Source organism: Carettochelys insculpta, chromosome 30, assembly GCF_033958435.1.
Source record: "Carettochelys insculpta isolate YL-2023 chromosome 30, ASM3395843v1, whole genome shotgun sequence".
NCBI classification, from domain to species: domain Eukaryota; kingdom Metazoa; phylum Chordata; order Testudines; family Carettochelyidae; genus Carettochelys; species Carettochelys insculpta.
Genome location: NC_134166.1, coordinates 15,525,476 through 15,541,513, shown reverse-complemented (window position 1 = coordinate 15,541,513; position 16,038 = coordinate 15,525,476). Strand labels below are relative to the sequence as shown.

Here is a 16,038-nt window from a genome sequence, read left to right as displayed (position 1 = left end):
TGCTGGAGCAGCTCTGTGGGCAGGTGGGCAGACGGGGCAGGGCCCAGACTAGAGATGAGCTGTTTGATCTGCTGGTGCTGCAGCAGCTGTATGGGCTCTGCCTGCCCGACTTGAGAACGTGGCTGATGGACCGGAGGCTGAAGCAGGGAGACCGACCAACCTGAGGGAACCAACGGGACTTGCCCGGCTGCATCACATGAAAGGGGCCAATGCCAGGGTCCTGATGTGGAGTCTCCCCGGCAGGATTGTAACATGGAGGTGGTGCACATCAATGGGAGCACCGTGGGTACAGCTGATGCCCCAGCATGTGGGGAGGGCTCCGAACTTCCCCAGCTCACTGGCTGAGTTTGTGTGTGTGTGTGTGTGTGTGTGTGTCACAGAGGGTGGGGGGCTCCTGCTGGGGGTAACCTGAGGACCAGCTGACACCTCTGGGCTGCAGACAAAGGGGCAGGTGGAGCCTGAGGGGTGTGAATGGGAGTTGGAAGCAGTGAGTCTGGGCTGGGAGAGAGAGAGACAAAGGAGGGGGCAAGGCCCCAGCTTGGGGGCCCCTTGGGGCCTCCTCTCCCCAGCATGGATGGGACTGGCTGTCTCTGCTGGCTGCACTGACTCCTCTGTACGACGCTGTGTCCTGTTGGCTAATAAACCTGCTGTTCTCCTGCTGAGTGAGGGTCACTCCTGCTTGCGGCCGGGTGCAGCACTTGGGAACCCCTGAACCCCATGACAGACACAACACTGGGACAGGCTGGTGCTGGGGACACAGACATTGGGGGGACCTGCCTCTCTGTAGGAAGCCATGTGCCCAGCTGTGGCCACAGGGCTGTCTTGGGGGAGAGAGTCAAGGTGCAAATAGGTGGCTGGGGAGGGGGGTGTCTCCCCACATCAGGGCACGGAGCTAAAGACGATTTCCCTGCCGTGATGCTGGGGGGGGGCGTGACCCAGGGGCTGAGTCCCAGTGGTCCCAGGTGAACTCCCAGAGCCACAGAGGGAGGGAGCCACTCACACGCTGTGCTGTTCACCCCGGGTCAGGGCACCCAGAGAAGGGGGAAGTGACTGGGTGGTTACAGAGCCCTGCGCAGACAGGGGCACGGCCAGGGCAGGTCCCCCTGAGTCAGACCACAGCCCAGCTGGGTGCTGGGGCAGCAGCTTCTCCCCAAAGGGGACCCAGGGTCCTGGCCTGCGTACAGCCCTATGGTGGAACTGGCCTATGGGGGGGGGGTGCCAGCACCCCGCCCACACCCGACCCAGGGGCACGAGAGCTGCGTCCATCGTCATGGGGTGCAAACCGGCACCGAGCTCCACAGGGGCACAGCCTGGAGCCCACCATTGTTGGGTAGCAAAGTGTGGGGGCCGGACCCCCAAGTGCCCCCGCGCACATGCTCAAGGTGAAGGCACCGGGCGGGTGTGACTCTGTGCTGGCTCTGGGCCCCACATGTGGAATTGTGACGTCGCTCAGCAGCCCAGGGGACGGGTGGAAGATACCAGCCATGATGGCGTCAGCCTGGCCTGGGAGACACGTGACCCAGCCAGGCAGGTCCTTGGCGTTCCCCGGCTAGGAGTGGGAGTGGGGCAAGGGGCAGAGGATTGTACGCTTGCCATGATTTTCTGGCCACTGGCTGTGCCTCAGTTTCCCCACTCGCTGAGTGTGACCACCTGCAGTGGTGAAGGGGTTAACTGTTCCAGGCCAGGGTGTTGGGAGGTGCCTGATCCAGGCACTCTCACACTGGCTGGAGGGGGCCTCTCTGCCAGGGCCTGGCCTCAGCTGGGAGTGACAGGGGCTGTGGGGCCAACTCAGTGCACTGGGGGCCGTGCGTTCCCCAGGCCCTGGCATAGCACCTGGCCCTGCCGGAGGGGCTGGGTGACAGTCAAGTCAAAGCATCCTGGGGAGCCAAGACAGACACTCACTGGCCCTGACATTGCTCGGGGGTGTCCAGACGCGGAGCTGCTGCCCTTGCAAATGCTAAGGGGGGCTGTTCACCTGGGGAAAGCAGCTGCACAGAGCCGCAGTCCTGGGCTGGGGGCTCAAGGAGGGCAGACGAGCTAGGACTCCTGGGTTCACCCCAGCTCTGGAGGGAAGAGGAGCTGGTGGGTTAGAACGGGGGGAGGGGGGGAGCAAGGACTCCTGGGTTCTTGGGCTGGCTGTGGGAGCTGACGCATCACCAGTGGCAGCTTTGCTGCCCCGGAGGCTGAATGCAGATGTTTGGCTTCTCTGGTTCCTCCTTATAGAGATTCACTAGAAAAATTCCAGCAAACGCACCGCACCCTGTGTGTGCAACACGCAGAACGTGTTAGATCAGATCCCTGGAAATCCACTCCCCCACCACCCACCCATCCTCACCTCCCTGAGCCTAGACAGAACCCAGGAGTCCTGGCACCCAGCCCCACCCTCCCCGCTCTAACCCACCAGACCTGTTAGAGGAAGAAAAACTCTCTTGTGCTGCACATTTGTTTAGCTTTGATCTCAGATAAAAGGGAAAACCTCAATGAACCCAGGTCGCCACACGTACGGCTGCCCGGCCATGTGCAACCCCCCCCAGACCCCCGCCCGACATCTCAGGCCCCAATGGGGGGAATGGAGGCACCAGGAAGCCAGGCCCTGGGCACTAAACCCCTTATTGTGCCCCCAAGAACACTCCCCCCGGCATAGGGAGCGCAGGACAGAGGCGCTGGGGCAGCCACGGGGGTCACACTCGCGTCACAGGGAGGTGAACAGCATCTGCACCCAGAGCAAGCCAGACAGCCACCCCCCCCGACAGACAGACGTACAGACGGACGTGCAGAACTGTCCGTTGGGGGAGGGGGAACTGCCACTGGTGACACTTGCAAAGAGGACACCCCCCATCCCCTCGCCCAGCTCTTGCCAGGACCCGGATACCTGGGTTCCCACACGGGCCTGCTCCCCGAGCACAGACTCCTGCCCACCCCCAGAGGGGAACGTGACCGGGGCGGGGGGGTGGGTGACGTCTGTGCCCGGACGCCTGGGTCCCCTGGCAGCGCCGCCCTGGAGCAGACGTCACCGGACTCCCCCGTGGGACTGTGCCCTATTAATGACCTTGAGCTGTTTCCTTATTGCAGATAATTACCTTCCCCCACCCCTGCCCGCCCGGGGGTGTGAGAGCTGGGGGGGGGTCATTCAAGTCTTCTCGATGCTGCAGTGGGGGGGCCCAGCACCAACCAGCACCAACCCCAGCCCTGGCTAGTCTGAGTGAGCTGGTGCTCACAGCCTGAGTGGAAGGGGGGCAGGGAAAGGAAGTGGGGGTTATAGGGAGCGGCTGGCCCATGTGTTAACGACGGTTAAGGGGAAGTGTGGGGGGGGCCGGAGCAGCTGGTCGCTGTGGTAACGGAGGGGGAGGGGAAGTGGGAAGACGGGAGGGAGGGAAGGGGGGGCAGTGTCTGACCCCTGAAGGGGAAATGGCTGAACTGGGTGAAGTATCGGACTAGGTGCACGGTGCTGTACGGCTGCAGGGGAAGGCGGGGCTGGGGTGTCAGTGGTGAGACAATCCTGCCCCTCCCCCATTTCCCCATCCCCATATGCCCCCCAGACCTGCCCCTCCCCAGCTCTGGGGCAGAGATTCCCCTCACCCCCCACCACTTCACCTCCTCTCCTGGCGGGTTTACGGGCTGGTTCCAGGGCAGACCACACCAGGGCCAGACCAGTCACGGAGGGTAGCAGGGAGCCTCCTTTGACTCACCCCATAAATGGCTCCCATTTAGGGCACCTCCACTCAAGCGCCCCCCCAGGAGCGACACCTCCTGCCATGGCCAGCCTGCGCCCTGCACATCCCAGGCCCCTTTGCACGCATCGGCCCTGCACCACCATGACACTGCTGTGGAGAAGCTCACAACACCAGCATCCCGTCTGGGGGAACATGGCTTCAAGGAAGCTCTCAGCCCCAGACTTTGAGTGTGTGTGTACTGACACGCACGCATGCATGTGTGCGCATGCGCACGCGCGCGCACACACACACACACACACACACACACACACACATATATATATATATATATATATATATATATATATATATATATATATATATATATATTACCCAACTGAGAAAGCTGCCCAGGCCGGTTATTGGCAAACCAGCAGCTGCAGCACTTCCAGCCCCATTCTCTGGGGCGGCTGCTCAGGGCCCATGGGGAAGGGGCCTGGGCTCCCCAAGCCAGCCAGTCTCTTGCCCAGGGGCCAGATTGGGGCTGCTGCCCCTGCAATGGGAAAGACCCTATGTCCCGCTCCCTCCCCGCCGCCAGCCAGTCCATGCCCTGGGGCCAGCTCTGCCTAGGGGCGAACGGACCCTGGGCCCATTCAGGTCAGCCCCTCACGGTGCTCAGGGTCTGTGATGGGGTTTGGGGTCCCTCAAGCTCTGCACCTGTCCGCAGGCAGGAGTGACTGTCACTCAGCAGGAGAACAGCGGGTTTGTTAGCCGACAGGACGCAGCGTCGTACAGAGGAGTCAGTGCAGCTGGCAGAGACAGCCAGTCAAACCCATGCTGGGGAGAGGAGGCCCCAAGGGGCCCCCGGAGCCGAGGCCTTGCCCCCTCCTTGGTCTTGCTCTCTCTCAGCCCAGACTCACTGCTTCCAACTCCCAGTTCTAATTCAAACCCTCAGGTTCCACCTCCTCCTTTGTCTCCAGTACAAAGGTGTTACCTGGTTGTCAAGGTTCCCCTCAGCAGAAGACCCCCACCCTCTGTGAGCCACTCACACGCACACAGGTATCCCCCACTTCATCACATCTCTCCCCCCTTCCAGACCGAACTGAGCGGGGTCACTCAGCTGGTGACCTGGAGAAGTTCAGGGTCTTCCCCACGGGATAGGGCAGCGGCTGTTCCCTCAGTGCTCCCCTCGATGTTACCACCTCCACGTTGTAATCCTGCTGGGGGAGGCTCCAGGTCAGGAGCTTGGTCTTGGCCCTTTTCATGTGATGCAGCCAGGCAAGTCCCTTTAGTTCCCTCGGGTTGGTCGGTCTCCCTGCTTCGGTCTCTGGTCCATCAGCCACGTTCTCAGGTCGGGCAGGCAGAGCCCGTACAGATGCTGCAGCACAAGTTTGGAATTCAGTTACAGTCCAGGAAAGCAAGGCACAAATGCTTTCCACCCTTGGCATTTAGCCAGACCACCACAATGGTTGTGTGCCTCAGTTTCCCCTTCCATGCCACACAATAGGTCATGTGAGAGGTTGCAAGACTAGTTACAGGAAACAACGGTGACATGTCAGAATTACAAACTCCTTCAACATACAGTTTATGCTTCTACATCAATGTCATCATGATACACGGCTCTTTCCAAACATTCAGTGCATGGTTCAATTCTACAGCTTTTGGTAGCAGGACCCATTGGTTACAGCAGTCAGAGTGAGTAACAGAACAAACTCATTGCAACTGTACATTTACGTTATCTTTTTCTGATTTGTCCTCCTTGCTTACTGTTTTTGGTTCTCTGTGCCTTAAATATTGAGTCTGGTCTGGTCTGGCTATGGTCTGAAGAAGTGGGTCTGTCCCACGAAAGCTCACCTAATAAACCATTTGGCTAGTCTTTAAAGTGCTACTTGACTGCTTTTTGTTTTGATTGTTTCTAAAAGTTGTTTTGTGAGTCCCAGACACAGAATCCACATGAAGGAATCCCTGTTTATCCCTTACTGGGCCACCAGGCCCACAGCTCCTTTGTCCTTCCACCTCCAGCTTCTGCCTCCTCACGGAATCAGAAGTGGAGTCCAGTATGAGAATATAAGTGTTTCCACCATCTGGAGATGGGGATTTGCTGGCCCTCTCCTGCATCCTACAGAAATTGACTGTGCAGCCGTTTCACTTGGTCCTCACAGGGCTGCTCACATTCCCTGATAGTTTTCACATTACTTGCACCAGCTTCCAATTCCTGAGAAACCTTTGCCCTGCCTGCTTTGGACCCTTCCAGAGCACAGCCAGTGGTTTCACACTCAGGCAGGTCCTGGCCATCAGGAGCTGAAACAAACTTCTCCCCAGGCAAAGGGCTGCTCTGGCTCTTACAGACAAGCACCTTTCCTGTTCACTCTCCTCCACCTCACTCCCATTGTCTGCAGTCCCCACAGATGGGTCAGGAAAAGTTTCAGGGAAATTTTCTTCCTCAAGAGCTTCCCCAAAACAACAACTCACCCCTGTCTGCCTCCACAGGGGCACTGCTCCCTTGAGCCACAACCAGCTCCTGGGTTTCACCTGTGCCCAGGATCACTTCTGGCCCATCAGGCAAATTCCCACATAATCCCCCTCCAGGCAGACAGGTAGTACCACCAGACAGAAGGTTAGGATCCCTTTCCTCCCTTCTGCTACGAGCTTCTTTCTCTTCATCAATCAGCGTTAACTCCATTGCCAGTCTGCTCTTCCTGTGTCCTGGCTAGAGGATGACTCTGGTCAGACAGAGTCTTCTCACCCCTCCCAGTAACACCTCAGCATCAGGCAAAGAACAAATACCAGAATCGCCTGGTCTCTGGGATTCCCTGATGATACTAACTGGATCAGACTGAGTTAAAGCATCATCCTCCCTGAGAGACACAGAGGTCGGCCCACTGCCCATCTGGGCTTCAGCTGCACTCGGATCCAGCTCTGGGATCGTGGCCCCATCTCGAGCCCCCACAGGCTCAGACAAAGGATTCACTTCCCCAGAAGCACTTTTCTTGCACCAAGGACCAGCGTCCTTATCAGCGATGCCACTGCCCATCCCAGAGCCATTCCCTCTGCTCCAGCCCCCATGGCTGGGTTCAGAGTCACACCTGGAATGCTCTTTCCTGGTGGTTCCCTCTCCAGCCACCCCAGGCTGGGGGAGTCTTCCTCAGACAATGGACTAGTTTCCTCACTGGCACCTTTTCCAAATGCAGGGTCTGCTCTCTGCCCAGGCTGCTGCTGCTGTTCGACACAGACAGACAATGGGAGACACTCTCTCCTTTGTCCCTGCCCCCCCGGCTGGTCTCGACACACACACAGAAGGTGAAGCAGCTTCTCTCACAGACAACTTGCCATTCCCAGTGGATCAGCTGCTTTCCTGCACAGACACACAGGCACCTTCCTCAGCCCAGGCCTGGAAAACTCTTCGCAGATCTGTCTTGGCCACTAGTAGACAATGGGTTGGAATTGCTCCTTCCCTCCTTGAGCTGCGGCCGGCCACTCGGTTCAGAGCTCCATGCAGTCCAGGCTTCCCTGCCCTGATCTGGGCTTGCCCCTGCAGGAGTTTCCAAAACCCCCAGCTCTGCCACTGTACATCCACGCTGCCTTGTCCAGCTCCTTTAATCTCGATTCGGTTTCCAGGAGCTGCCACTTCACAGCAGAGTTGCTGAGCGTGGTTGCAGGCTCTCAGGCTGATGTCCTCTGCACCCCACGATTCCTGGAAGAATCCCTTCAGTGTGCCAGGCTCCTTGCAGGTCACAAGCTCCCTGGGGTTAGGCCGTAGCCCCCTCCGCCCTCTGGGACCGACTCCAACAGACTCCCAGAGGAACCCCTTCTTCGCTGTGATACCCACTCTCAAGGACCACATCCACACTGTCTTGGGACAAACTCGTTCAGCGTGTCAGCCTCCTCATGGGTCACTTGTTCCTGGGGGTTGGGCCCTCGGCCCCTCCACCTTCTGGAGCTGACTCCAACGAGTAACCCCTCCTCGGGTGTGACACCCCAGCTTGAGGACCACAACCGCAGTTGCTCGGGGTCAGCCGCAGGCCCCTCCGCCTTGGGGAGCTGCACCTCACTGCCCATCAGCACACCTGTGTCTCCCTGGCCCCACTTCTTCCTCCTGGGCCCCCGTCACTTACTGCTGGATGCTCCATCCTCGGGGTGCAGAACATCCCACTTCTGACACCAGTGTGATGGGGTTTGGGGTCCCCCAGGCTCTGCACCCGTCCGCAGGCAGGGGTGACTGTCACTCGGCAGGAGAACAGCCAGTTTATTAGCCGACAGGACACAGCATCGTACAGAGGAGTCACTGCAGCCGGCAGAGACAGCCAGTCCAATCCGTGTTGGGGAGAGGAGGCCCTGAGGGGCCCCTGGAGCCGGGGTCTTGCCCCCCCCCTTGGTCTTGCTCTCTCCCAGCCCAGACTCACTGCTTCCAGCTCCCAGTTCCAATTCAAACCCCTCAGGCTCCACCTGCCCCGTTGTCTCCAGTACAAAGGTGTTACCTGGTTGTCAAGGTTACCCTCAGCGGGAGACCCCCACCCTCTGTGAGCCACTCACATGCACACAGGTATCCCCCACTTCATCACAGGGTCAGCAGCTCAGCTGGGGAGCCTGGCGCAGGGCTGAGTCGCTCTGGCCCCAGGCCGGGCCGTGTCCTGCCAGCTGTGACCCTGGGCCGAGGGCGGCTGTGGGAGCGATCTCCCCCGTCTGCGGGCTGGGGAGACGGCTCCGCATCCCCTCTGGGGGCCTGGGGTCAACCTGCCAGGGGCTGACACCAAGGGGAGGCTGGAGGAACAGGCTGGGCGGGGCGAGAGGGGTGCAGCCCGAGTTGCTGGGCCCCCCAGCGGCAGTGTGAGCTGGTGAGGAGCCGGACTGAGCCCAGCTTGGCTGGAGGCACAAAGGGGACAAACCCCTGCCCAGGGAGGCTCCATCGCTGACCCAGAGTGGGGCCTTGCTGGGGGCCATGCCCCAGGCCGGTGGTCAGGCTCCAGGTCCTGGCCGCCCTCTGGCATTGCCCAGCCCCTGAGCCAGCCAGGTCCCCAGCAGGAAAAGACCCTGCCCCCAGTCTCCTCTTCCGCCCCGTCCTGGGTGGAGGCCCTGGGGGGCTCTGGGGGACGCCCTCTGGAGCGTGAACAAACCCAACCCCAGGGCCTGGCAGCAGGGGAGGGGGGACCCTCGGGGCAGGGGCTGCAGGGCGGGAGCGAGGGGCATCGGCGGAGCTGGGGGAGGGGTGGGGGGGCAGGACGGTCCCACAAGGCTCCCCTTGGTCGCTGGCTTCCCTGGCAGCTATCTGGACACTTTCATCCCAACCCGCCCATACACCCCGAGCCCTTCCCCCACCTGGGGGCCTAACCCCCCCAGGGAACCCGGAGCTGTGCAGAAGAGTGGGAATCTCCCCCCAGCTGGCCCCCAGCTTCCCTCCCCTGTTCACTCAGACCAGACTTGTACGGGGACAGCTCCTCCCTTTCCCCTCCCCATGGGAGTCAAGCCCCCCCACAGTGGGCACAGGCCAAGGGCTGGTGATCAGCGCTTGATTTGGGCTGGGGCCAAGCTGACAGCCTATCACCCCGCCTGCCACCCACCTGTCACCCACCTGGCACCCAGGGCCCCACCTGGCACCTGCCTGGCACCTGCCTAGCCACCTGGCACCCAGCACCCTGCGTGGCACGCAGCGCCCGTCCTGGCTGTTCAGGGCCCAGCACCTCTAGGCCTGGCAGGACAAACCCCCGGTGGCTCACAACTGAAGTCCCAGCAGCACTCCCTGGCACAGCGGGTGGGACTGGGGAGTAGGGGGGGACCCACAGAAGCCCAGCTCAGTTGCGCTGCTCCTGGTTCATTCCAGGGGCAGGCTGGGAGCGATCAGGGTTTGACTCTGTCCACAATGCAGGTGATGGCGGGGGGGTCACACATGGCTCCTCCGACTCCTCCCAGTGCCACCCCCAAACACCAGGAAAGACCAGCCCAGGGCTGGGGGAATTGAGGGGCCTGTGGGTCAGGAGTGAGGGGCACTGACAGTAGACCAGGGCTGGGCTGGCAGGGGCTGCGGGTCGGGATCTGAGATGGGGCTGTGCCAGGCTGCCCAGACCTGTCTTGCTCATTTCCTGCTCCCTGTCTATCCCACTCCCGCAGTGCAGGGGTCACTGCCCACCCCCAGCACCCTGTGCTCCACCCACCTGCCCAGGGTGTTGGTGCTGGGTGGGTGGGGTTGGATTCCTGAGAGCTGCCTGGCTGCGCTGTGACAGCCAGCGCCTGTTTTCCCTGGGCCTGGTCCTTGGGGGCTCCGACTCAGCAGGGTAAAGTCCCCAGGTCCAAGGCCAACCTGGCACCTCTCGGCCAGGCTGCGACAGGAGCTGGAGCACAGCAAACAGAGAGCCAGAGTATTAGATAAACCATCAAAGTATGTAAGAGAGGCCTCAGAATGGGTCAGGTAATAGCTGTCCCTGTTCAGACCACATGTTAATGTGTCGAATTTGAACACGAATGTTAGCTCTGAGCACGCTCTCTGTAGATGGACATTAAAGTCCCTTTTTAGTAGAGCACAAACGCTCAGGTCTTCAACAGACTGGCCCACTCCGGTAAAGTGCTGGCTAACGGGTTTGTGTATTTGGAGATTTTTTGTGTCTCTTCTGTGTCCATTCATTCTTTGTCGGAGAGTGTTTGCAGTCCATCCTATATACGTGGGTTGTGGGCATTGCTGGCACATGATGGCCTGTATGTTAGTTGAGGAAGAGGAGAATGTGCCCGTGATTCTGTGAATCACCTGGTTAGGTCCAGTGATGGTATCTCCAGAATAGATATGTGGACAAAGCTGGCAACGGGGCTTGTTGCAAAGAAAAGTTCCAGGATTGGTATTAGTGTGGTATAGTCTGTGGTCACTGGTGAGAATCCTAAGGTTGGGGGGTTTTCTGTAGGAGAGAACAGGCCTGTCACCAATGGCCTTCTGGACTGTGACATCCTGATTAAGGATGGGTTGTAGGTCTTTAATGATGCATTGTAGTGGTTTGAGAGCGGGGCTGTAGGTAATGACCAGTCGTGTTCTGTTCTTGGCTTTTTTGAGCCTTTCTTGGAATAGCTGGTCTCTGGGTATTCGTCTGGCCCTGTCGATTTGTTTTTTTTTAACTTCTCCCAGTTGGTAATTCAGGTTTATGAATATTTGGCAGAGATCCTGTAGTTTTCGGTCTCTGTCAGTAGGATCAGAGCAGATACAACTGTATCTCAGGGCTTGACTGTAAACAATGGATCTAGGTGTGTGTGCAGGATGGAAGCTAGAAGGGTGTAGGTAAGTGTAGCTGTCAGTGGGTTTCCGGTAGAGCGTGGTCCTGATCAGGCCATTCTTGATTCCTACTGTAGAGTCCAGGAAATTTCTCTCTCGCGTGGAGTAGTCGAGGCATAAGTTGATGGTGGGGTGCAGACTGTTGAAGTCTCTGGGGAATTCTCCTAGGATCGCTATACCATGGGTCCTAATCATAAAGATGCCTGCTGGGAGCCCTTGGCAGGCGTGAAGGCCTCTCACGAAACCCTGGCAAAGTGACCAAGGTTGGTGGAGGCTGCGTGAGTCTGTAGACAGCCTGAGCCGCTGGCTCTGGGAGAGCTCCGAGCTGCCCCAGCTCATCTCTTGGCTGTTCACTCTGAACCCTACTGACAACATGGCCATGGCAGGAACACTTCGGTTTCTGGTGACTTGGCAGCATCCAGCCAATGGGTCAAGCTGCCAGTGCTGCTCCTCCCCTGTTCTCAGCTGCTGGCAGTGCAGGGAACGGGCAGGAAATGCAGCAATGGCTGGGGCCGTGATCGCTGGTGGGAGGGGCTGAGGCTCACCAGCAGGAGCAGGCGGGGTGTTGCGAAGGAGCGTGGGACCAGGGGACAGAAGTTGCAGAGTCACCCCCACCCCGACCGTACAACCGCGCTCACACGCCTGTTTGCTCGCAGCCGGAGGGGAAGTGGGCTGGTGCAGCCAGGGGCAGAGGGACTTGTGGAACTGCAGCTGGGCCTCCCCGTCGGCCGGGTAGGGATGGATCCTGCCCTGGGCGCTGGGGCCATTAGTGCTGGGAGGTAATTCCCATCACTCACAGGCTTTATAGGTTGATACAAACCCTCATCTTTCTCCCCCCAACCCCATCCCACCTCCGTCCTGCTGCCATGGGGGGCAACGGGCAAATCCCAGAGAGTCCCAGCCTGGGGGGGGTCCCCATTTCACCAGCAGGGGTTGACAGAGAGCTCCCTCCTGGACACCCCCTGGCCAGCTCCCCTCAGCTGGTGGCTCCTTCACGGAGCTGTGAGCTCGGGCGCGTGCCTGGCGCCGTTCAGCCCGTCCCCGGCGCCTGCTCTTTTTGTGGCGGGAGAGAAAACCTGGCGCCTGCCTACCTAGAATGCGCCAGGCTGCAGCCCCTGTTCCGGCTCCTCCACAACCTGTTCCTGAGGCCCTGGCTGCCCTTCTCCCCCCTGCTCCTCCTCGCACACCCTCTCCGTGGCCCACAACGTCGCGAGACCTCCTCGGCTGCCTCCCCCCGGCCCTCGCCAGAGCCGCGATCTATCACGCCAGCAGTAGGGTGGTGGACGAGGGGTGCGCTGCCACCATGGGGCCTCCTTCCATCCCCCCGATCTCACGCAGCCGGGCAGAGCTGTCCTGGGCGGCGTCCGCTGGCTCCTTAGTCAGCTTTGCGGGGCAGTGGGCGCCGTGCGGGGTTCTCTGCTCGGTGTCCCCGTCCGGTTCCCTCCTTTCACACCTGGGACCTGCACCGCCCGGCCCGCGGTTTTTGATTTGTCCCAAGTGTCCGACTGAGTCTGGGTCCTGCAGCCCCTCCCGCTAGGCTGGGAGAGAGGCCTTGGTGGATCGGCTCAGCCTCACCGCCACCTCCACCGGCACCCAGACAGTGCCCCTGCACTGGGGCAGGGCTGCAATTTTCCAGCGGCGAGGAGCAGTGAGTGCCCAGCAGGGCAAACTCAGGACTGGGGCCTCCCAGGGCTGGTGTGTGGCTGTCACAGCCGGGGGGGTGAACCCCTCTGTGCCCTGGCTCTCCACGAGGGGTCCCTGCTCCCAGCAGGGCAGGTCGGCATTGCTGCTACAGGAGGGGATGACGTGGGGCCGGGGGCAGCAAGCCCTGGGCGGGGAGCCCGGCCCGTCTTTGGGAGCCAGCTCACCACTGGGGAGACCCAAGTCGGCGCCTCGATCTGCCTGGGCCCCTTGGTGCAGGGGGGATCAGAGGCCTCAGAGGTGCCCAGACACTGCGGTGATGGGCCCCAGCCAGCCGGACGGGCGGCTCCCACTGGCCGGGCATTGACTCCTTCTGCACTTCAGTGCTCCATTGGCAGAGTCTGTGGGTGGCAAGACCCAGGTGCAGGGCGGCGCCTTCCCAGCATGTACCGGGGGTGCCCAGAGGGGGCGTCACTTCTTCAGCTCCTCGTACACGTCCGGCTGTCGGGGTTGCAGCGTCTGGGGAAACGGGAACGGTTCAGCCACCGACGCCACTGGGAGAATGGTGACCTGCAACACCCAGCCACTCCTACCTCCCCCATGGGGCCCCCACAGACCCCCCACCCTGGGGCCACACTCCTCCCCTAACCAGGGCTAGCCCAATGCCCCTCCCCTGAGCCAGGTTCGCCCAACTGGTCCCTTTCGATCACTATGCCCCACCCCCCCCAGTCCCAGGGTTTGATAACCAGCCCTGTTCTCAGCCATACGGTTTGTGAGGTGCAACTTCTGCTCCCCATAGCTGGGTTCGACCCGCCCCTGGGGAAGGACTATGCAGCACCAGAGACCTGTGCTCACCTGGTACGTGGGGCTGGGGTCAGGGGGGCTTCTGCACGGGGCCTGGAGGAGACAGAGGCAAGAGGCTTGTTAGCACCAGACCCCAAACTCCCCTCCCACTGCCCAGCCCAGAGGGGATCTTGGCAGCGTCACAGGGAGCTGAGTTTGTGTAGCCCCCACCCCACTGCCCAAAAGGGACAGAGGCCGGCTGAGGACCGCGGTGCAGGACTGAGGGGCCCCCGCAGAGGAGGGGGCGGCCCTGGACTAGAAGGGGGAGGTTCTGAGCCCCTGCCTCTCACCTCTGGCTCCATCCTGGCTGTGGGAGGCATGTTCTCGTACACCAGGACGGGCGCCCCGTTCTCCTGGGGGGGGTCCTCGCGGCAGCGACAATCTGGGAGGAATCACCAGAGATGCTGGAACTGGGCCCAGGCTCCCAGCCCCTGCTCTAACCACTACCCCCGACTCTCTCCCCAGGGCTGACAGACAGCACAGGAGTCCTGGCTCTCCCGATCGGGGGAGGGGGAGCTGATACTCACAGAAGAAGGAGGCCCCGACTCCCACCAGCGCCACCCCCGCCAGTGACCCGATGACAATCCCAGCGATGGCCCCGGCAGAGAGACCCGAACTGGCCCCTGGGGGAGTAGGAGCCCCTGTAGGAGAGAGGTGGGGGGTTTGGGTCAGATTGTGGAGCCAAAATCCCCCCCCACACCTGTGGCACAGACCCCTAGTGTCCCCCAGGGCAACACGAACTGCCAGGGGAGAGCACCCCCTGTTGAGTTCTGTTGCTCCCTGCAGCACCTGCCCCCTAGCGCCATGCTGGGCTGCTGGTGTCAGCCCGGGGATCTCTGGGGTGCAGTGTGTTCTTCCGCCTTTCCTGGGGACTCACGCGGCCCTGTCAGCTGCACGGCGACCAACGCCTGGGCAGTGAGGCTGGTGACGGAGTTGTGAGCCCGGCACTCGTATGTGCCCTGCTGAGCCCAGCTCATGGGGATCCGGGTCAAGCTGCTCCCGGACTCGCCAGTGTCGGTGCCATTGAGAGCCCAGCGATAGCTCGGGGCTGGGTCGCAGTTGGTGACACATCTCAGGGTGAGAGGGGACCCCAGGGGCAGGGTGACAGGTCCTGGTGGCTCTATGCTGGCCGCGTCTGGCCCATCTGCACGGAAAAGGAGACGGGAGTGGGGCTGTGACAGCCAGGACTCCTGGGTTCTCCCCCTTGCCAGGGGAGGTGAGTGGGGCTGATGAGGTTGAGCTGGGGGCTCCTGGACACTCTCTGGGGCAGGGGCAGGGGGAGCTGCGTGGGGAGGTCTGTGCCGCTGGTGCAGGAGGTCCCAGGGGCAATGCAGATGTTACCACCCGTCACAGCCCCGCTGCAGGGGAGTCACTCCCCATCGGTGCTGCGCCCTGGCTCCCACCTCAGCCGGGGGCATCGGGGGCCAGAGCCCCACCTCAGTGGGGGGGCAGGATCTGTGCTGGGGGCAGGTTCCAGTTGGGCTGATCGGGGGTGACGCCGGAGCCCACTGCTGGGGACGGGCCGAGCCGGGGCTGGCACTTACCAAAGACCCGCAGAACCGCCGTGGAGGTGACACTGAGATTTGGGCCCTGGAAATACACCGTGTAGTTCCCGGTGTCGCTGAGCCTTAACCCCGCGATGTGCAGGGAGCAGCCCGGGCCCGCGGTCTCCCGCCCCGTGTGGGCCGGGCCGTTGTTCTGAACGGGGGTTTGTGGGAAGTACACGAGGATCTGTGTGTTCTGGTCGGCGATCGCGGATCGGTACCAGTTGCAGATCGTAAAGTCCTGTGGCGGGTCCTGCAGGGCCAGGCTGACGGTCCCTCCCACCGCGGGGCTGGGCGGGGTGAGGACGATGGTCCCCGAGGTCTGGGCCGGGGCCGGCTGGAGGCGGGAGACCAGGACGGAGGCTGCGGGGAGCCCAGAGAGACCGGTACTAACTGGTGCTGCTCACTCCCGCCCGGCAGCCCCCGCCCCCGCCCCCGCCTCCTGTGCAGCCACTGAGGCCCGGACGCCTGGGTCCCATTTCCCCCGATACTCCTGTCCCAGCTGCCGGGGACCCTGCCCAGGTGCCGCCCCCGCGCCTGCTCCTGCAGCCGGACCCGGCGGTCACAGCCAGGGCCCCCCCGCGCTGTCCCCGCCCACTTCCCCTCCGTTTGGGGCTCGGAGCGGGGGGGTCGTTCTCCCCGCGGGGACCTGAGCCCCGGTCGCTGCGCGGGCTGGGCCGGGGGAGGGAGATCGGGGCGGGGGGGCGGCCCCCGCTCCGGTCCCCGGAGACACAAACCCGCAGCGGCTCCCGCGGATCCCCCCGGGCACAGCGGGATCTGCCGGGAGCGAGGGAGCTGCAGAGCCCCCCGCCCCCCCAGCTGCTGGGCTTCATCCGCCCCACCCCTGCCCCACCCCCGCCAGCCCGGACACCTGGGTCCCGCCCCCCGCCCCCCCTCCGACCTGCCAGCAGGAGCCCCGCCCACGGGCCGCTCGGTGTGGGGGGGACGCGCCCCATCGCCCTGCGCTGCGGCGGGACCCGGCGGGGCAGCGCTGCCTCCCGGTTCCCAGCGGGCCGAGGGGGCGGGACCCGGCACAAAACTCCTCCCTCGTGTGTCCCAGCGCAGATACCGGGCACTGGGACGCCCCGCCCCCTTTGGCACCATGCCC

General features: G+C 62.0%; 1 protein-coding gene across 1 annotated transcript; it reads right to left on the bottom strand.

The window, feature by feature from the left end:
- Window positions 1-9,271: 9,271 nt before the first annotated feature.
- LOC142003600 (cell adhesion molecule CEACAM7-like) lies at window positions 9,272-15,940 on the bottom strand. The gene is made up of 6 exons (XM_074980683.1): window positions 15,832-15,940; window positions 14,931-15,293; window positions 13,914-14,027; window positions 13,677-13,768; window positions 13,399-13,440; window positions 9,272-13,062 (listed from the first exon to the last, which is right to left on the bottom strand). Exons 1-6 carry the CDS (start codon window positions 15,884-15,886, stop codon window positions 13,015-13,017), a joined length of 714 nt encoding a protein of 237 aa, XP_074836784.1. The 5' UTR covers window positions 15,887-15,940; the 3' UTR covers window positions 9,272-13,014.
- Between the last annotated feature and the right edge of the window lie 98 nt (window positions 15,941-16,038).

Excerpts from the sequence above, each read along its gene's own strand:
- LOC142003600 (XM_074980683.1), bottom strand. The coding sequence starts at position 15,886 with ATGGGGCGCGTCCCCCCCACACCGAGCGGCCCGTGGGCGGGGCTCCTG. Across the intron at positions 14,028-14,930 it reads GGCGGTTCTGCGGGTCTTTG|GGGCTCCTACTCCCCCAGGG; the intron begins GTAAGTGCCAGC and ends TCTCTCCTACAG. Across the intron at positions 13,769-13,913 it reads AGTCGGGGCCTCCTTCTTCT|ATTGTCGCTGCCGCGAGGAC; the intron begins GTGAGTATCAGC and ends GATTCCTCCCAG.